Source organism: Molossus molossus, unplaced genomic scaffold (assembly GCF_014108415.1).
Source record: "Molossus molossus isolate mMolMol1 unplaced genomic scaffold, mMolMol1.p scaffold_m16_p_38, whole genome shotgun sequence".
NCBI lineage: Eukaryota > Metazoa > Chordata > Mammalia > Chiroptera > Molossidae > Molossus > Molossus molossus.
In genome coordinates, this window is record NW_023425375.1 from 885,641 (window position 1) to 907,479 (window position 21,839).

At 48.0% G+C, this 21,839-nt stretch overlaps 1 protein-coding gene across 5 annotated transcripts in view; it reads right to left on the reverse strand.

The window, feature by feature from the left end:
- Positions 1-4,430: 4,430 nt before the first annotated feature.
- The window catches only part of PSTPIP1 (proline-serine-threonine phosphatase interacting protein 1), a 41,871-nt gene continuing 24,462 nt past the window's right edge, over positions 4,431-21,839 (reverse strand). For 2 of the 5 annotated variants that reach the window (XM_036281546.1, XM_036281549.1), the window contains exons 4-15: positions 21,082-21,116; positions 20,749-20,855; positions 18,488-18,550; positions 17,754-17,852; positions 16,786-16,831; positions 15,387-15,466; positions 14,666-14,779; positions 13,736-13,832; positions 13,210-13,300; positions 8,448-8,503; positions 8,116-8,249; positions 4,431-7,021 (exon numbers count right to left, since the gene is read on the reverse strand). In XM_036281546.1, coding sequence (XP_036137439.1) covers positions 6,890-7,021; positions 8,116-8,249; positions 8,448-8,503; positions 13,210-13,300; positions 13,736-13,832; positions 14,666-14,779; positions 15,387-15,466; positions 16,786-16,831; positions 17,754-17,852; positions 18,488-18,550; positions 20,749-20,855; positions 21,082-21,116 — 1,054 coding nt within the window. In that variant the 3' untranslated portion in view covers positions 4,431-6,889. Of the gene's footprint in view, positions 7,022-8,115; positions 8,313-8,447; positions 8,504-13,209; positions 13,301-13,735; positions 13,833-14,665; positions 14,780-15,386; positions 15,467-16,785; positions 16,832-17,753; positions 17,853-18,487; positions 18,551-20,748; positions 20,856-21,081; positions 21,117-21,839 lie in introns of those variants that run through there. The other 3 variants (XM_036281547.1, XM_036281548.1, XM_036281551.1) reach the window with 3 other exon arrangements.

Sequence of the window (21,839 nt, forward strand, 5' to 3'; positions counted from 1 at the left end):
TCCAGAACACAGCGAAGGCTGAGAACCACTGCCATATCCTATTGCCTTTTTCTTTGGAAATAACTTCAAACTTACAGAAAAGTTGTAAGAATAAGAATTGCACATATAATATTCTTTTCTTAGGTTCACCTATTAACATTTTGCCCTGTTTGAATTTGTGATTTGTGATCTTGCACGTTCTCTGTCTCTCTTTGCACATACCTCATGGCACTTTATCCTTAATATTTCAGTGGGTATTCCCTAAAAGTAGTCTCTGACAACGACAGTACAGTTATCAAATTTAGATTTAACACTAATACAGTACTTTACCATTTGTATTCCCATTGATCTCATAAAGTCTTTTATAGCATTATTTTTGCCTTCAAGTCTGGATTCAGTCTATGAATTAGTTGCCATGTCTCTTTGTTCTTCTTTAATCTAAAGCAGTTCCATAGTTTTGTCCCTTATGACATAGACTAGTGATTTTCAACCTTTTTCATCTCATGGCACACATAAACTAATTCCTAAAATTCTGTGGCACACCAAAAAATATTTTTTTTGCTGATCTGACAAAATAAAAATAGGTATAATTTGGATTCATCTGTACCAGGTGGCTATTGTGTTGGCTATTGTCATTTTTTCATTTGACAATTAAGGGAAAAGAGTCAGATATTGCATGTTTTAAAATTTTTTGCAGCACACTGGTTGAAAATTGCTGACTTGGGAAGAACACAGTCCCTTCTTTTAAATGATACTTATTTGGGGCTTATCTCCTATAATTGAATTAGATTAGGTTTTGCATTCCAGGTGGCTGGAATACTGCCTGTGTTCTGTCCTCTTGGGACAGGCATTACATCAGGGGGTTACAATGTCATCTGCCCTTCATTATGATGTTCATCAATGGTATATCATTTAGGGTCCAGTGAGGGGAAAATGTACACAGGAAAAATTTAATGTAAGTAGTTAACTCTGAAAGATTTGTTAGCTACTCAAAGGGGTAAATAAAACCCAAAACCTCTAAATCAGCTTAGTAGAAAACAGCTACCATCCTGTGAGTTACGGGAAGAGAGGGCTAATAAGGAACTTAGAAACTCAGAAGGAACTTAGAAACTTAAGCCCTGCAAGACTTTAGTCAGACTTTGGAAGAGTGGCATGGAACATCTGCCTGCCGTGTGCTGCAGACTAAACTCACTGGAGGTGTCCTCCACCGAGCTTTGAGAGCAGAGAGCCTTGCTGTAGAGAATGCTGTGGGGACCCATGCCTGACCAAGACACAGATGGTCTTCTCCAGCCTTCCCATCCCTATTAGAGGCCCCTGTTGACCAGCTGGCAAAGAAGATATGGAGTTTGCAGAATCCCAGCTTCATTCATTGTGGCAAGGAAGGGAAAGGAAGTGTGAGTTTGGAGCTAGGAGGCAACAAATTAATACTTGGTACCCCTGGTCTTGGTGTTTTCCACCTCTTCCGTGGCTAGTTACTATTTTCTCCCAGCTCATAAACAATCTCTGAAGACATACTGTAAGACCATATAAATATCCTATTCCTCACCAAACTTCTCCCGATATTTAACAAATACTACAGATCCTGGCTTCATTCAATCTTTACTGGGATGATTGCTGTTTTAGATTCCTTTTTTAGTGTGATGATTGTAAAATAATTTTTCTCATTTATTAGTTTGTCCTCCCTCCCTTCTCACATAGTGATTTATTTGTATGTGTCTATATTCATTATGGACTGATGGATTCCTATTTTTTCAATTATAATTATATAATTTTCAATATATAATTTTTCAATTATAATTCACTATTGTCATTATTTTTGTTTGTTTTTGGTTCTGAGAGTCAGATTTGGCCAGTGAGAGCCCCTCAAGTTGCTTCTTGTGTTCCAACCATTTTTTAAAAAAAACATTTATGTAATTTTTGATATAACAAGATGTTTCAGGCTCATTGTACCTACCATGCCCCAGTCCTGGAATTAGTGTTTCTCTGAGGAGCCCTGGTCCCTTGTACTACCTGTGCTTATTGCTACTATAATGTCTTTGCTTCTCATCTATCAGAGCTTGTTTTACTGTCCTTAAAAGTTGTTTATAATTTTTTTAATAAGAGTAATAGTAGTTTTAAAAAATGTAAACTCTACAGATATCTATAAAGAAAAATGTACCCACAGGAAAGCAAGTTTAGATGTAGTTTGTGTCCTTCCAGACTACAGTTGACCACTGAATGACACTGGTTTGAACTTACCAGTCCATTTATATGCAAATTATTATTATTTCAATATATGTACAGTCAGCTTTCTTTATCTCTTGGTTTCACATCTGCAGATTCAAACAACTGGGATCAAAAGTGGTATTTTCGATCTGAGGTGGGATTCTGCAGATGCAGAGGGCTGACTGTATGCATTGTTTTATACCATTTTATAGAAGGGACTTATCCATGGATTTTGGTATACACAGGGGTTCCTGGAACCAATCTTCTATAGATATCAAGGGACTATAGTTAAGTTTTAGGGGAGTCAAAAGTTATACATGGATTTTCCACTGTGGATGTTTAGGGTTGGTGCTCATTAACACCCCTGTTGTTCAAGGGTCAACTGTATTTTTTCTACATATACAAGAACAGATTTGTGGTGGTTATGGTTTTGCTTTACTATTATCTAAATTCTGTTTTACAAGGTTCACTTTTTTCTTCACAACATAGTATGGTAAGTATGGTACTATATTTGTCGGATTGTAGAATCTGTCATTCCTTTTTGTTAGCTGGATGGATATGTGTGTGTGTGTGTGTGTGTGTGTATTTATATACATATTTCTTTAAAATATGTCTATTGATTTTTTAGAGCGAGCAGAAGGGAGAGAGAGATAAAAATATTAATGTGAGAGAGAAACATTGATTGGCTGCCTCCTGCATGCCTGCCACTGGGGATTGAGCCCACAACTCAGGCATGTGCCCCCACTGGGAATCGAACCAAGACCTCTCAGTCCGTGGGACGATGCTCAATCCACTGAGCCACACCAGCCAGGCTAGATGGATATATTAATATCATGATTAGCCAATGTCTAACGGATGATCATTCAGGTTGATTCCAGCTTCACTATACTATCAGGCATTTAAAAATTTGATAACTTTTATGTTGAGGTGAAATTCACATAGCATAAAATTAACCATTTTAAAGTGAACAATTCAGCGACATTTAGTACATTCACAATGTTGTGCAACTACCCTCTCTAGTTTCAGTTTGCACAGGGGTTTATTGATCTCATTATACTGATGATGAAACTGAGGTCCAGAGAAATTATGACTTTTCTGAGACCACACAAAGAAGCATGAATGTGGATTCAGATCCTGATGTTCTGACTTCAGAGGCCTTGCTTTCCCCTGCTCCATTCTGTCTTTGAGCAGCCCTCTGTCAGGAAGAGGGCTTCGATTATTTATGCACCCAGTTACAGAGGCCAGCTTCCCCTTTATCTGGCACTATCTCCTCTGTTGGGAACACTGTCCATACGATTGGTTCCCAGCAGTTGAGGTTGTGACCAGGTACACAGAGAATGGAGAAAGCTGTAGAGGCAGTGAATCTGACTTAGATTCCTGTGTGTGTGTGTGTGTTTCCCTGGTATAAATTGTGGCCCAAGAGTTACTTTCAGTTCTATTCTTTGGTTGCCTGAATGGATCACAGGCTGTTTTATGTAATACTCATTACCCATCATCCCCTAGACACTACTGGCACCTGTCAGAGATGATGATAAATATCTAGGCCAAAGTTTCTAAAAACATTTTTGCAGTCGAATGGAATACTCAGTCAAGATGACAAGGTATTTTCAAGAAATAAATAAAGCACCAATACCTAACTTTCTCTTCTTTTCTTTCCTCTTGGCTGCACATACATGAACTGACTCTGATGGCCAGTCTACTTGGCTGCCAGCCTTTTCTGAGTTCCTTGAAGGCACCCCTTTATCTTAGCACTCCACACGATCAAAGACAGTGTCAGTCACACAGATGTCATCAAGAAACCTTGATTTAATTACTTCTGGGGCAACATTTCTGATCCAGGCACAGAATTTCCATAGCCAGGCCTTTATTCACTGATTTACAGTGATACCTCGGTTCTCGAACATAATTCGTTCCAGGAGGACGGTCGAGAACCAAATTGTTCGAGAACCGAAGCAATGAAACCCAATAGGAAATAATGGAAATTAATTTGTTCCAAGCCCCAGAAAATGCCTATTTACTGGCCTAATTTGTATATAATATGTAGAAAAACATAAGTCTCAACAAGAAATAAAAGTGTACAGTATGTCTAAGGGTTAAATTCAGTGTAAAGCGTGACTCTCTCCACAAAGCGTGACTCTCTCTCTGCACTCACACTGATGATGCAAGCAAGGCGCGCTGGGCCGAATGAACGCCATTCGGCTCAACTCGGCTCATCTCGGAAGTTCGAGTTCCAAATATTTGTTCGGATTCCAAGACAAAAGTTTCTCGAATCTCCTGGTCGAATACCGATTTGGTCGAGAACCGAGGCGTTTGAGAACCGAGGTATCACTGTATTTCTCTCCAGGGAGATAAAAGACCAAGCATTAGATAATATTTTTGTCCAAATATCCCTATGTATAAACCTTAGACGGGTCAGGGACAGGTGTGGACATTTGGACAGTTCTCTCATAGGATGTGCTTTATGAGGAAAAATGATATTTCAGGAAGGATTTAAGCCTCAGTATGATATTTTGTTTCAGAGGCCCAAAGCCTTTTCCTATGCTGTCTGCCACACACCCTCTGGTAGAAGCTGTGGTAGGTGACACTGGCAGAGGACTAATCTGGTCCACAGCTCCAGAGTCTTGCTTCCAGGATCCTACCATGGTGCTGCCTTGTGCCTTTTCACCTCTGCCTGGCCTCAGCCTGGATGCTTTGTAGACTTGTGAGGTGCCTACATACCTGAGACTGGGGTGAGATGCCACTACCAAAGGCACTTTCCCTCCTGAAAGAAGAAAGCCCGCCCCCTCCTGTACCAGGTGTCATGTTTACTTAATCACACCCACTTCTTTGCTCAAGTGATGAAGATGAGGGCACAAAGATGGACAGCTGCTGTAAACTCAAGAGTAACCTCCTTTACCAGCCCCCTCCTTGCCTTCTTCCTAGGTAAGAGCTTGGTCAAAGGCCTCATTTTTGCCCCTGTGGCATCTGAAACTTGCCTGGACATGTGAAATGATCCTATGTAAGGCATCAGGTAGATGGCCATCCAGGCAAAGCCAGGACCAGTGGGAAGCCACAGGTCCACTTCAGGCTTCCATGGGTGTCATGAGATCCTGTCACCAGAGGTGTTGAAGTCAACTGGGGTGCCCAGTGCCCAGTCTTCAGGAGTGACAGTGTGGGCATCGTGCAGTAGGTCAGACTAGTTCTTTCAGAGTCTCTTCTAATTCTAAATCCTAGGGAGTTCTAGTGATGACACTCTCTCCTTTCTCTGTTACATACATGAACCCTCTCCCTACCCTATGTGGGGTTACCAGAAACAGGCAGGAGTCAAAAGGAACCCCTTTCCTCTCTTGGAACAGCTTCCCTGTTTCCTTGGCTTATCTCAGGTCACCTATTTCAGAAGCCTCATGACTGCTCTATACATCCTGTATTATCATTAACTTTCTGGGTTGTTTGATCCTGTCCACCAGGTCAAGAGCTCCTTGAATAAAGCAAGAGACGGCGACTTTATTCATCTTGCTCTTATAGGGGTCAGGCCACAAAGGATTATGAATGAACAAGCAAAATAATCCACAGTCCTGGAGAAAGATGGTCTACAGGGGACAATAACATTCTCAAGAGTGCCTTTCAAGGTGTGTCCAGTGGAGGAGAACCATGTGCCACCCTACTCCCTACAGTCTCTCTGGCCCTGAGTTGGGGTGGGCTGCTGGCTTGTTGTGCTGGCAAGGTATTGGAGCTCTCACAGGTGAATGTGGGGGAGGCCCAGAACTAAGGATCTACCAATTCTCATGGGAACTCTCCCCACACCCATTCCCAAAGCTTCTGGCATGGATGGAGCCCACCATGACTGGAGCAGAGTTTTGGAAGGTCTTCGCCAACAGTAGAAGTTATGTTTGGGGGCCTGGGTCCAAAGAAAAGCCTGAGAGCATAAAGAACCATGGCCACCTCTGTGCCCTGGTTCAGCCTACACAGGCTCTGAACCCCTGCCTGGGCAGGATTTGCCATGTTTGAGAAGGAGCAACACAGGCAGCAGTGGCTTCCCTGTCCTCCAGCTGGGTCAGGCAGACTGTGAGGATTACTTTACCTATAAACCTCTAAGCCTGCCTTCCTTGATTCCCCACCATGGCTCCTCTACCTCCAGTGGGCCCGTCTACTGTTTCCTGCCTCAAAATGAGCTTGGCTTATCCCTAGAATGTTTCAGGCATTCCTGCCTCCTCCTTGTGCTCACACACCTCCTGGCCCTGATGGTCTTCTCTTCCTTGTGTCTTATCTGTTATTGTCCATCAGAGGCCCTGCTCCAATCCCTCTGCCCTGAGGAAGCCTGGTTCCCCCATCCCAGCTCTCCTGAGCCCCTTCTTGCTCCTCCTTCCTCCTGACGCCCATGGCCTTCTCCCGTTTGCCTGCTGTGAATGTGTCTCTGGCAGTCTGGGAGTTTCCAGGGACTGGAAGTGGGCAACTCTGTTCTCCCAGACATCTTCCCTCAGTTCTTTGCTTCCTCTGAATTGAACATTTGGACACAGGGCGGGAGTAAGAGAGAAAGGGACACCCACAGACCAAGGAGGAAGAATGTACATACTCCTTTATTCCCTCTAGAAGAAACTGTTGTGGGTACAACCAGCAGTCATGGGTTGGGGGTCTGGCTTGGTGCTGGGGCTCTGGACTTGCAGTGATGGAGACACTACCGGCCCCACAGATAGGGTAGGTTCAGGTGAGGGCTGTTGCTCCTTTCTCAGAGCTTCTCCAGATAGGAACCAGGGACAAAGCCACGCTGCCCATTTCGTTCCACTGTCCACCAGCCATCCTCCCCTTCCAAGATAACCTCCAGGATGTCCCCCGCAGAGATGTCCAGCTCATCAGAATTCTTGGCAACAGAATGAAAATGCATCAAGCTGGAGGGGCCTACAAGGAGGGCCTGGTTGGGCAACCCCCCCACTCCAAGCCATAAATTTGAGCTTGTCTCTCAAGTGAGCTGAGTCAGCTATGTCCATCCTCCTGGGGCTGCAGGACAAGGCCTCTCTCTGGGCTGGGGCAGCCCTTGGACAGATGGGGTGTGAGATATGGGATTTGGCCTCCTGTCTGCCCCATCCCCCTGGTTTGTCATTGTAGACCTCCCACAAAACGAGGCTTCTTCCATGCTTCACTCCCTGCTGTCCCATTTTTTCTGCTCTAGGCACACAGTGACCTTAACAAGTCAGGGGCCAAGTGTGCTCACCATGGCCATGCCCAAAGGGTACTTTCACTCCAGGCTCACCTCACACAACCTCAGCTCTGCTGGTGAGCTCCCTTGAGCTTCCTCAGCTGTGCTAGCCCCTGTCACAAACACACAATACTTCTTCTGACCCTTCTCCCCTGCCAAGGACTGGGCTTTGGGAATCACTGCAATCTGCCATGCATCCCACCCAGCCCTGAGTGGGTGCTTAGCCTTAGTCCAGGTGGATATGGGTTCTGGCTCTGTACCCCTCACCCCAAAGCAGGGAGCAGTTGGGGCTTTAAGGGGATCTCAGAACAGCTGCCCGGTGACTCCTTGACCCAACCTTTCCCCATGGACCACAGAAAACCAAACCCAGCACAGCTGAGGAACTTATTCTGGCCATATATTGTTTTTGGCACCCACGGCCATAGATAACAGAGCCCTTGACCCTTGGACCATTTTCTGCAGGTAGCCCAAGCTCTGTCACCCTGCCTGCATGTGTGCACATGGACACACACACAGGCACACACAATGTCTGTATCTGCCTGGGTACCAAGTGTGTGCATGTGAACAGATTCAGGGAGACATAGGCCCTACTACCCTATTCATCAACATTCACTCAGAAGATACAGAGCCCCTCCTAAGTGCTGGGTGCTATTCTAAGGGCACACACCCCAAGCACACTCACAGTGCATGTGGCTACATATAAACACACCCTTGGGCATCCCTGTGCCCTCCTGAGAAGAGGAGGGCAAGGGCCTCACCTGGGCTCTGTAGTCATAGACTGCCCTGTAGTCACGAGCTGGCAGGGTAGGGGGTTCCGGTGCCTCCTGTACTGCAACAGCGGCGTAGACACCCTCATTCTGATTGGAGGTGGGAGTCAGGGTGTCTGTGGAGGCTGAGAGCAGAGTGAGGCCTGGAGCTCACCCCTTTCATAGGACATTGGTCCCTGGAACACCCCCTGCATGGAGCATCCCCAGATATGGCTTAGCCTTTCTCCCCACAGCAGTTGGAGGGCCCATTTGTGCACGTAAAAGTCCTCTCCTTTATCCCAGTGTCGCAATTGTTTGGAGGCCCCCACATCACACCCAGTTACCTGCAGAGGTTGCCAACAGTGTGGTCTTGGGACTTCCATGCAGCAGCCCAGAGAACCTGAGGACAGGGAAAAAATCAGATAGGTCCTGCAGGGGGAGGGGGGATGAAGCAGGGAGCCCTCAGAGCTCTAGTGTTGGGGCCACCTCCAGCCTCCAGGCACAGATGTGATTTACGAGGTGCTCCTCAGACATAAGGGTTCCTCAAAGTGTGGTCCCAGTGTCCTTTCCCCAGTAGCGCCCTCTCAGTACCTCACACTGTAACCTCTTCTCAGCACCTGGCCTCAGCGGGTCCTTGTTCCAGCCTCCTCCAATGGGCAATCAGCCATTCCTCAAAGGCTGGCCCACTCACCCACTGGGACGATCACCTGCTTGGACCAGCCAGCCTGCCTCCCTGAGGCCCCACCCTGATCCAGTCCATCCAGCCACTCTCCAACCACAAGAAGTGGTACCCATTGTACATGTGAGTTCCAGTAGGCAGTGCTGGGCTAATTCACCCCTCTCCCTGTACCTGGCTCAGGCCTGGACTGAGCTGGAGCCATGAAGGTTCATTGAATTAAAAAAAAAAAAGCAAGAGACAGACACTGGGGTCACCTCATGAAGCCAACAATGCTAAATGCTAAATAAGTAAAGGCTGATGCTGCTTACCTGCCTCAGGAAAGGCTGCCTGGTTGAGTCAGGTCTTGAAAGACTTAGCTAACAGGCAGATACTGGGGTGAAAGGCATTGCTAGTGAATGGGAGAGGGGATGCAAAATTGCAGAGCAGAGAGTGGACAGGCAGAAGAGTTTGGGGACTGGAGGTGGAAGAGTCCAGTACAGCCCTCCACCCCCACCCCACACAAAGGGTTTGTGGAGCAATGGACTGGGAGTGGACACGCAACCCTGGCACACATGATAAGGCCTTTTGCTAACACAGGCTGTGCAGGTACAGCACCTATGGCACACTCCTGCCCCTTGGGCGGGGGGTGAGGGTTAAAGCCAGCACGGTGGTGGCTACGAAGAGCAGAGCTTATTGAGGTGGGTGTGTGCCCTGCCTCACTGTCCTGTTTCCCCAGAATTGTCTACATCTGCAACTCCAATTCCTCCCTTCACTCACTTCCCAGCCACTGCCCCCTGCTCCTCTCCACCCTGCCTGGTTTCTGGCTGTCCCAGACAGCAGCCCCTCCCATGCCCTCCCTCTCATCCACCCACTGGGACTTCTCTTTTATCTTCATGGGGAACTTCTTTATGTCCTTTCTTTTTTTATTTTTTATTGTAAATTACAGTTGACATACAATATTAGTTTCAGGTGTACAACATAGTGATTAGACATTTATATACCTTATGAAGTGATCACCCTGATAAGTCTAGTACCCATCTGACACCATACATAGTTATTACAACATTATTGCCTGTATTCCTTATGCTATGCTTTACATCTCTGGTGACTATTTTTATAATCGACAATTTGTGCTTCTTAATCCCTTCATCACTTTTATTCACCCTCTCAACCCCCTTCCCATCAGGCAACCATCAATTTGTTCTCTGTATCTATGAGTTTGTTTCTGTTTTATTTGTTCCTTTATTTTTTTCTTCAGAGTCCACATATAAGTGATACCAAAAACCATATGGTATTTGTCTTTCTCTGACTGACTTATTTCACTTAGCATATATCCTCTAGGTCCATTCATGTTGTTGCACATGACAAGATTTCATTCTTTTTTATGGCCAAGAAATATTCCGTTGTACGTATGTACTGCGTCTTCTTTATCCAGTCATCTATTGATAGGCACTTAGGTTGCCTCTATATTTTGACTATTGTAAACAATGTTGCAATGAACATAGGAGTGCATATATCTTTTCAAGTTAGTGTTTTGGATTTCTTCATATAAATACCCAGAAGTGGAATTCCTGGGCCTAATGGTAGTTCCATTTTTGAGGACATTACATACTGTTTTCCACAGTGGCTACACTGATCTGCATTCCCACCAACAGTGCACAAGGGTTCCCTTTTCTTCACATCCTCACCAGCACTTGTTTGTTGACTTCTTGATGACAGCCATTCTGACAGATGTGAGGTAATACCTCATGTGGTTTAAATTTGCATTTCCCTGATGATTAGTGATGTTGAGCATCTTTTCATATGTCTGTTAGCTATCTGTATGTGCTCTTTGGAGGAATGTCTATATATGTACACTGCCCGTTTTTTAATCAGATTGTATTTTTGATGTTGAGCTGTATGAGTTCTTTATATATTATGAATGTTAACCCCTTATCAGATGTGTCATTTACAAATATCTTCTCCCATTCAATAGGTTGTCTTTTCTTTTTGTTGATGGTTTATGGTATAAAAGCTTTTATGTTTGATGTTCTCACATTTGTTTATATTTGCTTTTGTTTCCCTTGCCTGAGGAGACATATTTTTGAAAAATATTGCTAAACCAATGTCAAAGAGTTTATTGCCTATGTTTTCTTTTGGGAGTTTTATTGTTTCAGGTCTTACATTTAAGTCTTTAATCTATTTTGAGTTTATTTTTGTATATGGTGTAAGAAAGTGGTCTGATTTCATTATTATTATTATTATTTGCATGGATTTGTCCAGTTTCCCCAACACCATTTATTGAATAGACTGTCTTTATCCCTTTACCTTTACTCTTGTCTCCATTGTCAGAGATTAATTGACCATAAAGGCATTGGTTGATTTCTGGGCTCTCTATTCATTGATCTATGTTGTCTGTTTTTATGCCAGTAACATGCTGTTTTGGTTACTATAGCCTTACAGTACAGAGTGTTATTCCATAATGTGATTTCTCCAACTTTGTTCTTCTTTTCCAATATTGCTGTGGCTCTTCGGTATCTTTTGTTATTCCATATGAATTTTTGGAATATTTGTTCTAGTTCAGTGAAAAATGCCCTTGGCATTTTCATAGGAATTGCATTGAATCTGTAGATTGCTTTGGATAGTATGGACATTTTAACAATATTAATTCTTCTTACCCATGAGCATGGTATATGCTTCTATTTATTTCTGTCTCCTTCAGTCTTTCTTCAGTGTCTTATAGTTTTATGAGTATAGATCTTTTACCTCCTTGGTTAGATTTATTCTTATATATTTTATTTGCAACTTTGTGTGGATTTTTCCTCTTAATTTTTTTTTTTTGCATTTATCTTCAGATAGAGTGGGAGGGAGAGAGAAGGGAGAGAGAGAGAGAAATATCGACGTGAGAGAGACACATGGACTGGTTGCCACCCACATGACCCCAACCGGAGCCAGGGACAAACTGCAACCGAGGTAGATGCCCTTAGCGGGAACTGAACCTGGGACTCTCTGGTCCGTGGGCCGACGCTCTAACCACTGAGCAATACTGGCCAGGGCCCTAATTTTTCTTTCATTATCGGTGTACAAAAAATGCAACTAATTTCTGAGTATTAATTTTGTATCCTGCTACTTTACTGAATTCATTTATTAGATCTAATAGTTTTTTAGTGAAATATTTAGGATTCTCTCTATATACTATCATGTCATCTGCAAATAATGACAGTTTTACTTCTTATTTTCTAATATGGGTGCATTTTATTTATATTTCTTGTTTGATTGCTGTGGCTAGGACTTCCAACACTATATTCAATAATAGTTGTGAGTGGACATCTTTGTCTTGTTTCCTTTCTTGAAGGTAAGCTCTTTCATCCAGTTGTTTAAATAACCACCTGTGATGGGATGCAGGTCCTCACGGGGGGGTGCCTGAGTCCCCCAAGATTTTGAAAACATCGTGAGAGTGTGAATCTCCTTTTTCTGGAGTCACTGCCTTGTCGAGATTCTCAGAGGAGTGTGCTATGCTCCTTTTTCTGAGCTATAATAGTTCTCATGAGCCTCTGCTTCCTGGAGACTTCCTGCAGTGAGGTTCTAGGGCCTCCTGAGGTCTTGGAAATGAGCAGTCCTCAGAGGGCTGGGAGCTCCATTGACATCCTTGCACCTCTACCACATTTCCCTCATCCAAAGGCAGGACCTTCTCTATGCAAGGTTGGATGGAGAGAGGAGGTCATGGGGGCCTCAGGGTGGGAGTGGGGCATAGATACCAGGTGAAACCCACAGATGCTCCTAGATGCCCACAGAGAGGGTATATGGGCCCCTCCAGGACCTGGATTCTGGTGGGCACTCCCTAAGCAGGCTAAGGTGCTCCCAATTGGCTGTCACCATCATCACCCAAGGCCTACAGCAGGAGGGTCTTTTGGTTCTGAGTCTGATTTCAACACTCATAGGCCCTGTACCTAGAGAAGATGAGTAATTTGTGCAGGTGACACCCTGAGGCGTGGCACTAGGATCCTACCACAGCTGGGCCAGGGAAGGGTTCCTGAGTAGCCTGGAGAATTTTCCAAGAGTACTGGCTGTAGGGCCTGCTCCTATGCCCCAATCCTACACCAGTGTGAGAGTGTCACCACTGCAGCAGGACAGTCTAGGTCACCAACCCAGGCTAGCAGCAGGGTTCAAGAGACAATGAAGTCAGCCAAGGGACTCCCTGCAGCTCTCAGCACTTACTAATGAATAAGTGGGATGTGATCATTTGTTTAATGCCTGGATCCCCTTGGGCTGAGGGTGTCATGAGGCCAGGTTGAGCCTATCTTGTCCCCAGAGAATGCCCAATACTTGAACACTGCACCAGGCACACAGTAGATGATTAATAAATACACATAGAACAGCCAGTTGCAGAAAGAGAGGCTCGACCTGCTTCCTAACCAATACCTCTCACCACACCCATCCCTGCCTATGCATTACAGTGGGTGTCTCACCTTTTTATCATGCCACATGAAGGTTGTATTCCAGGGCTACCAGATGATAGGGCCACTTCCCGGTCGTAGTAATTCTGGTAGGGCACTGGAGCTGCAGGTAACAAGCCTGTGAGGCCTGGGGTGGCCGAGGGCAGGACAGGAAGGACCTCTGCTATCTGATACCCCAACCTATCCCCATCCAGAGACCGAGACTGAGACCCTACTTTCCCATCCTGGCTCTGGCCTGCCCTTGTACTTGGGGAGTGGACCTCTCTCATTTCGATGAGAGACCCATTGTGGGCACCACCGAGACTGAATATTCAGGACTCATAATTTAGTGGGACCATCTGCTCATCTTCTGCCTCAAGGGACTGTACTGTCCTTGACCCCTCCCTGGGATCTGGGCACATCTCCTCCATCCAGAAGGGATCTGTGAGCCACTCCAGCCCTGACCTGGCAGTTGAGGCTCAGAGAACCAGGGCCAGGCTTCACAGGGACAGACAGGCCTAGACCCAGAGGTGGTGCTGCCTGTGGGGCTAGGCCTTACCTGGGGGCTCAGTGCCTGTGCTCTTGGCCTGGATGAAGCTGTTGATGTCGGCTTCTACACTGCACCCTTCCAGGGTCACCCGTACCTCCTCATAGAGCTGGAGGTGGGAAAGAACAGAGGATGAGGGGCCAGGTCTAGGTTCAATGCCCATCCTAATCAAACCCTGTTTTTCTATGACTCTGAACTCTAGCCAGGGGTTTCTGCCACACCAGCCTCCTCACAGGCCTTGTGTGCACAACTCAGTGTTTGTATTCAGGGTGTCCTGGGGTGTATCTGCCCCAGGCCTTCCTGAGGGGTCAGAGCCCTGGCCAACCAGGTTCCTGAGCACCTCCTATGCTTAAGATCCTATGCAAGGGACTTAACTCACTCCTGTCCTCTGCGGTAGACACTATTTTCCCCATTTTATAGATGAAGAAACTCAGAGTATTAAAGTGACTTACCCAGTATCACAGAGAAAGAATTCAGTGTAGCTCGGTTTTGTTTCAGTATGACAGGATCAAAAGCCCACCCTCTTTCCTCTGCCACAGGAGGCCACAGGTGGGTTCAAGTTATTTGGGTAGGGGGGAACCCAAAATCCCACAATCCATGGGCAGAGGGGTCAGGCAAAGAACAGCAGTGAGTGTCAGGGAGTCAGGGCTGCCTCAGGAGAGCTCATGTCTCTGAGGTTACGTTTACAGAGGACAGAGACCCTGGTGGAGAGGGAGTGCCCCCTCTCTGATGGGTAGGACCCACCCCAACCATCCAGCATATAGAGCTAGCTCAGTAAGGGAACCAGGACACTCAAGAGCTCCCTGTCCTTGAGGTACTGAGGGCAGAGGCTGAGACCTGAGGTGTTTGTTGACAGACTCAGATGGAGCTACACATGCTGTTGCCCAGAAGCTGTCCTCTTTACCTTCCTCCCCTACCAACTCACTCCATACCCCTACCCGCCTTTGGCTCCCCGACCTCATCATCCTTGACGCACTGCATGGAGAGCTGGTTGCAATGAACCCATAGGGCATTTCGGAGGATGGTCAGCCTGTCAAACTCTTGCAGCTGGAAGGCCTGGGGTGGGGGTAGGATAGGAGGGGTGAGATGAGAAGTGAGAAGGAAGCTGCATAGCCAGGCCAGGCTGGGCCCTACTCACAGCTCAGCTGGGGCTAACAAGCCAAGACCCCCTCTGCTGAAAGCCAAGTCTAAAGGAAAGACCCCACCTTCATATCTGTGCCAGCACCTCAGGCTTCTGGGAAGGAGGTTGAGTTCCTTGTGGGATTCCTCCCTCCACCCTCCTTCCAGGCCCCACCACACACTGGAAAGGCCCTAGGAGGACGTCATGAGAGGAGCACTCCTGAGGCCTATCTCCCAAGTCCTGTTCACCAGTGGGGCCCAGGGAAGCTATGGGTTTTGTCTGAGCTTCAGTTTTGGTTTTAAGAAAAAGGGGTGAAGAAGGCCTTTCTGAAACAAAGGGACCCAGGGCACAAAGCCAGGCAGTGAGCTCCCTGGGGACAGGGGCCCAGCAGGGAACTCGGAGGTGAGTGCATGAGTGACTAAATGAAGGAATGAGGCCTTCCCTTCATCCCACTGCCTTATTTTCCCTCGTGAAGTGGCTGGAGCAGGGGAGAACGTCCTTCCTATTTTGTAGCTGGGGAAACTAAGGCCCAGGGTCACTTACCTCACAGGTGGTTCGGTGCTCTTGTTCCCACTCGCCTCGTGCCTTCTCCAGTTGCTCAATGTTCTGCCTGTACACCCTCTCTAGAAGCACAGGGAAGCCAGCAGCCTAGATACCCACCTCTACCACTGAACCCTTTGCTCCTACAGGGCCCCTGCTCAGAGTGCCCTCTTTGCCAGAGAGACCCGCTGCGGCTTGCTGGTACCTCATCTGGACACTTGTCTGGGACACCCACTGTAGTACTGCTCATTTTGGGATGACTCTTAGCTCCCTGATGTGCTCTGAGTTGCCCAAGTCTGAAGTAGAGCCCATGTACCCAAAGTCAGAGTCTAGGCCTCTTACCACCCCTGGGTCTCACCCTCTCACTTTCCAGATGGGAAACTGAGGGCAGCACTGAAGGAGAGAAGAGGGGAATATTGTAGCTGTTGGGCCAGGGACCCAGCAGGCTTGGCTGGGATCACTGTCCCCAGAATTCTGGGGTTCCCAGCCATGGGAGCAGCTGGGTGCTGGGAGAGGCAGAGCGGAAGGGAGACCCTTCTCCAGAGAAGGGAGCAGGGTGAGCTTTCTGTCCTAAGAGGTATGCTGGAAAAGACAAGGGCATTGGGGGTTTTGGCATCAGGTGAAGGACAGAGGAGATAGGCCCAGAGAAGGCTGTGTGTGTGTGTGTGTGTGTGGGGAGAGAGAGAGAGAGAGAGAGAGAGAGAGAGAGAGAGAGAGAGAGAAGTGGGTCTGTTTGCTCTGATGATGGAATGGTGTCTGTGGAAGTCCTGGGCTCTAGAGCCAGATGACCTGGGTTGAAATGCAGTCACCACCACTTATTGACTTTGTGACTTTGAGCAAGCTACTTAACCTCTCTGTGCCTCAGTTTCCTCATCTGTTAAAAAGGGTGATAATGCCCTGGCTGGTTTGGCTCAGCGGTTAGAACGTCAGCCTGCGGTCCAGAGTCCCAGGTTTGGTTCCCGCTGGGGACATGTACCTCGGTTGTATTTTGTCCACAGCCTTGGTTGGGGTCGTGTTGTTGGCAACCAGTCAATGTGTTTCTCTCACATCGATGTTTCTCTCTCTCTCTCTTCCCACCTCTCTCTCTCCCTCTGAAGATGAATGCAAAAAATGTCCTCGGATGAGGATTAAAAAAAAAAAGAGGGTGATAATAATAGCAGTCACCTCACAGGATTGTTGTGCAGATTAGTTAAAACATACAAAGCACCAAGACTAGTCTTGGCAAATGATAGAACATGAATATTTTAATTTTACTTGCATAACTGTGGAAGTGAGAGTGAGGAGCTTATGATGCTGTGTACTCAGGTATGACTGTGTACATCCCCAGGGTAGGAAAATGTGCAGGGTGGGGAAGGTTGTCCAGTCCACCACCCAGGTCTGTGGAGGCAGGTGGCCCACATACCTGCCTCCATGGCTGAGTCCTTGCACTGCTTGGCTTTATTCTGGCTCTGAGGAGGCAAAAGGAAAGCAGTGCTGAGCCCCTGCCCTAGAGAGCACCGACCCCAACTTAGGGCTCCCAGACTCCCTGGTGACTCTGAAGTGCCTCTGTCATACCCCTCCCTGACCACCCAGCAGCCAACTGTGACCAAGTTCCATCATTTACTCTAGCTTTACCCCACAAAGGACCATAACAAAAAAGGTTCCAATAAAAGTAAATAAAAACAGAAACTTGCAGCCCATGCAGAAACACACCAGGACCTGAAGGGAGAAATGTAGACCAGGAGCCAGGACCTGAAGGTCCATGTGGCTGGTGCTGAACCTACTGGTTGGGACTTGGACTCTGGTACCCCACTTCCTGCCCCCAATTCACTCTCAGGCCCCTGCCCCTCTGGTCCTTAGCTTTCCTGTATGTGCAAGGGGCAAAAGGTGTTCTTGGGCCCTGGTAGCTCTGACACCCCCAACCTGACCCAGAGCCCAGAGCAGTCACAGACTTGGGCTCTGGATGACCTAGGTTTGGATCCTTTCTCTGTTGCTTTCTGGGTCTGAGACCTTGGACAAGTTACTCAGCATCACTGGGCCTTAGTTTCCTTTCTCTGACATGGGCCCACTGAGCCCCTCTCCAAGGGTTGTGTAAGGGTTAGCATTTGCTCTCATTGCCCTGTGAGCTCTGGGCCTGGGATTCAGAGGGCCTGCTCTGAGGAATGGGTCCTTGGGTGTAGCCTGGAGATGACAAAGGGGATCAAGCTGACTGTCACTTCATGCCCTGAGATTCTAGGAAACCCATTTCACAGACGGGAATATGAGGTTCAGAGAGGGGTGGGCAGCTAACATGTCCCAGGTGCCTGGTTGTGTCTACAGTACGCATTCCTTGCCTTACCTGCCCTGCCCCAGCCCTGGGTGATAGCATAGGGCCTCAGTGGCCTCACATACCTTTTCCACCTGCTTCTGTTGGCCATTGGTGCTAATACGCTCAAAGGTCTGCTCGGCATCATCTGCATCCCGGCACTTTTGTTCATATGTCTTCTTGGACTGGGGGTGTGGAAGGGTATGACATCGGGGTGGGGGGGCTCAGAGTGAGGCTATCTGAGCCCAGCCTCCCTTCTTCCTGTTGGGGGCTGTGGGTGGAACGGGGACTTCCTCACCAGGGACAGTGATCTGGAGGTCCAGATTGGAGCGGGGGAGAGAGGCTGTTCCCAGGCCCCTTCTCATTTGGAACATTGTAACCCTGCCCAAGGCCCTGGCTTTTTCAGATGAGAGGTCACATTAAACTACTAGCAAATCCCTGAAAATAGCATGCATCCTCATGATGCTAGCCTCTGCACATACTGTGCCCTCTTGTGGAGCCTTTTTCTTCTCACACAGTGTCCTGGGGAACACAACTAAGGAGTCCCTTCTCCCTTCACCCTTAGAGTCTACAGCTGACAGCATGGATCACCCTGTGGACTACTGTTTGGGACTGACCACCTGCCCATCAGTTAAGAGTCCCCCATGGGCAGGGTGTGGGCTGATCTGTGTGGGGCCTTGGCACTCAGTGCAGCCCTAAGCACATGCATGTTGCTGGATGAAGACCTGAGGCAAGCCCTGTCCTAGGTGCCCATCCCAGGTCTCCTGGGGTCCATACTTTGGGCTCCGCATCCCTCACGGCCCAAAAGCCTTGCACCCACCTCCATGGCCTTCTTGTAGAGTGACAGCTTGCTCTTCTGGACACGGTCCATGATGGCCTCATACTGCAGGGAACATGAGCCTTTTAGTTGGGGGGCTGTGGCCTTGGGACACTCCTCTAGGCCAAGACGATAGGGTTTCTCTGGTTTGAGGTACAGCATCCCCCTACCCCAACTCTGAAGGGGGTAGTTACAAGATGCCCTCCCTCTTCCACGGATTGTTCTTTCACAACTGCTGCTCAGAACAGAAAGCTAGAGAAGTCCAGGGCATGTGTATGCCCATTGTGTACTCTTATTGGCTGCAGACTCCATCCAGGACTTGGTCTCTAGCCAGAGAATATCCTATGTATGTGGGTGCATACACACACACACACACACACAGAGTCCTCACTCACCAGCCTCTGTACCCACTCACAGCTGTCATACATCATGTACATACATACATGCACACTAAGTGACACATGAGACACATGCAGAAGTACACATTAATAGGCCCCATTCTCCCACTGTTCCCACTGCACCCACTTATATAGCTCCCATAGACACCATGCACATGTTCACATAGAGAGGACGAAACAGCCTAGACAGAGATTGGGTATAAGCTATGAGAAGAATCAGAAATAAAATGACCCTCTTGTTTGGGTCTGGAGCTAATTTGTACCTGGGGTCAAAATAGGGCCCATGCCAGTGGGGAGACCTCAGACAAGCCACCTGGTCATAGTGAGACACATGCATATGCTCGTAGGCATGCACATGTGTGCCCACATTTTCCACACCCACACATGTACACACATGCACAGGCATGTGCACACACATGTCAAGGCAGGCTTCTCCCCACACTATATCACAGCTTTCAATTTGTAGAGGTGCTGGCTGATCTGGTTGGTTTTTGTAGGTTTGTTCAAAACAGGTATTGCAGACATACAGCACCTCTGGCCACAGGAAAGCTTAAAATAGTCAGCCTGGGGTCTCACTGTCACAGCAAGGGCTCTGCATGCTCCACAGGCAAGTCCCTATTCAGGGAGGGCACCTGCTGCAGCACTTCAAGGCTGGGCAGGCTTCCAGAGCTAGCTTTGGAGACCCACTGTCTGCTCAGGAACCCAAATTTAGAATCCTGAAAGCCTGTAACCATGGCTGGCCGGATGAGCAGACGGAGTGCAGCCACATTGAATTTTTGTGGTCATAGTCAGTAATTGGAGCCTGTGCCCTGTCTGTGAAGTCTGATGGAGGCCTGGTTCAGGGCTAGGTCCCCAAAGCTTAGGAAGTGGACATAAGTGTTCCATCCTGCAAGAAGGAAACTGAGGCACAGAGAGGAAAAGCAGCTTGTTTAGGACACCCAAGCCCAGCCTGGCCCTAGCAATGGGCTGGCACCTTCTTCTCCATCACAGCTCAGTTGTATGGACTTTTCCATTTTCAATTCTTTGGATATTTCACAAGAACCCTTCCTCTCCAAGTAAGAAGTGTTTCTGTGTGCTGGCGTCTTCCTGTCCAGAGCACCACCCTCATCACTAAGACCCTAGAGGCTGAGTGTGTGTCCTCACCTGTCCTCCCAGTGGGCCATATGCTCAGCCAATCAGTCTCAGGCTCGGTAGGGGGCTCTCGGACACAAAGGGGGCTCTGAGGTCACCAAGCCCACCTCCAAGCCCACCACTGCAGCTTCTCTGACACCATAGCCTTCAACCTCTGTTTGCACACCTCTTATGATGGAAGCCTCACTTCCTTTCCATGCAGTTCCTCCATCTAAGGACAGCCATGCCCTACACATGGGTGAGAAGAATCTTTGGATACTGAGGTAAGTGTGAAACCCCCTACTCCCTGCAGGCTCTATTTGCTCCCTCAGCCTTGGGCAGCTTTGCAGAGTGGCCAGTGACTGGCTCTAGGTCTGCCTTTCCCCTGAAAAAATAGCCTGGATTCTTGGGTTCAGGACCAGTTTCTGGTGACTCCCCAATGTAGTTTTCTCTTTTTGGATAACCCCAAGCTGTCACTGCCCCTCTACTGTCTGCTGCGTTAGGGTCAACAAGGCCCATATCTTCCACTCTTCCTGACATGAGACAGCTCAGGGAAGGACCCCAATGGGGGCTCCCAGGCTTGTGAGCTGAGCCCCTCCCTTTTCTTCAAATCACCCTCACCCCCAAACCTGGGTGCTGCCCCCATACTTAATGGGCTCCGTCAGAACTATTTATCTCCTACTATCTCCACAGTGAAGATGGCCACCTCTCACTTGGGGTCTTGGTAATAGGGGAGCACCCCAGCACCCGCCTCACCTTTTTCCTCTGCTCCTTCTGCCTGTCTCGGAACTCCTCAAGGCTGTGGAGCTCCTCACGCAGGGCCTGGGCCAGCTGTATGTGGGAGCTGCCTACGTGCTCCATTTCTGAGGGCAAGAGTATGGATGTTGGTCTCCCATATCAGACCAAATGGGTGTCAGCAACCCACACACTCACCCCACCTAGGCTGGCCTCTGTCATCCCAAATTCTCTGTTAGTCCCACAGGCCTGTGTGCAGCCTGAGCTTCTCTTCTGGCCAAAATTCATCCACCTCTGTGTTCCCAGAAGGTCTTGTCACCCTATAGCCTGGGATAGAAGACAGTTGGGACTTACGCTGCTTCAGGGAGTCAAAGGAGGCCCTCAGGGAACTGCAAAACAGAAAGACTAGGGTCAGGAGGAGGACAGTGCAGTGGAACCTGAAGTCCCCCCTGGCCCCAGAGACTTTATTTTGGCGGGAAGACTCTAGGTCACTCACTTACATACACTGACTTAGACTGAAAGGAGCTGGGATTTCTAGAAGGTAAAGTTTTTTCTTTGGAAATTATAAAGCAATCAAACCTTCCCACTATGGCAGGATGCTCCTGGCTTCTGCATGTCCTCAGGGCCCCTTCCCTCCATCCTCAGAGCTCTTCCCTTGGCTGGGGTAGGAGAAGGAAGGTTCAGACCTGGATTTAGGCAGGCGGCCTGGAGGATATTTTGGAGGAAGCTGGATGGGAGGCGTTAAGCAGGGGAGAGGTGGGAGAGGGGAGATATGCGGGGGCCTTAGGACAGGGAGAACAACATGTACAGGTGAGGACAGTGGGAGGCTATCCTGGCCCCTGGCTGGTGTGGCTGAGTGAGGGGATCCCAGGAAGGAAAATGAGTTAACTTTATGATGTGCTGAGCTTGGGTGCCTGAAAGAACCCAGCAGGAGGAGTCAAGAGGCAGCAGGGTGGGCAGCAGGGAGAGCAGAAAAAGAGGCTGGCACTGGGCATGGCAGGTAGGGGAAGGTGCCAGAGGGTAGGGCTGCCAGAGGGAGCAGATGAATACAGAACTCGGTTAAATTTGAGTTTAGATGAAATAACTAACACTGTTTGAGAATAAGGATTCTC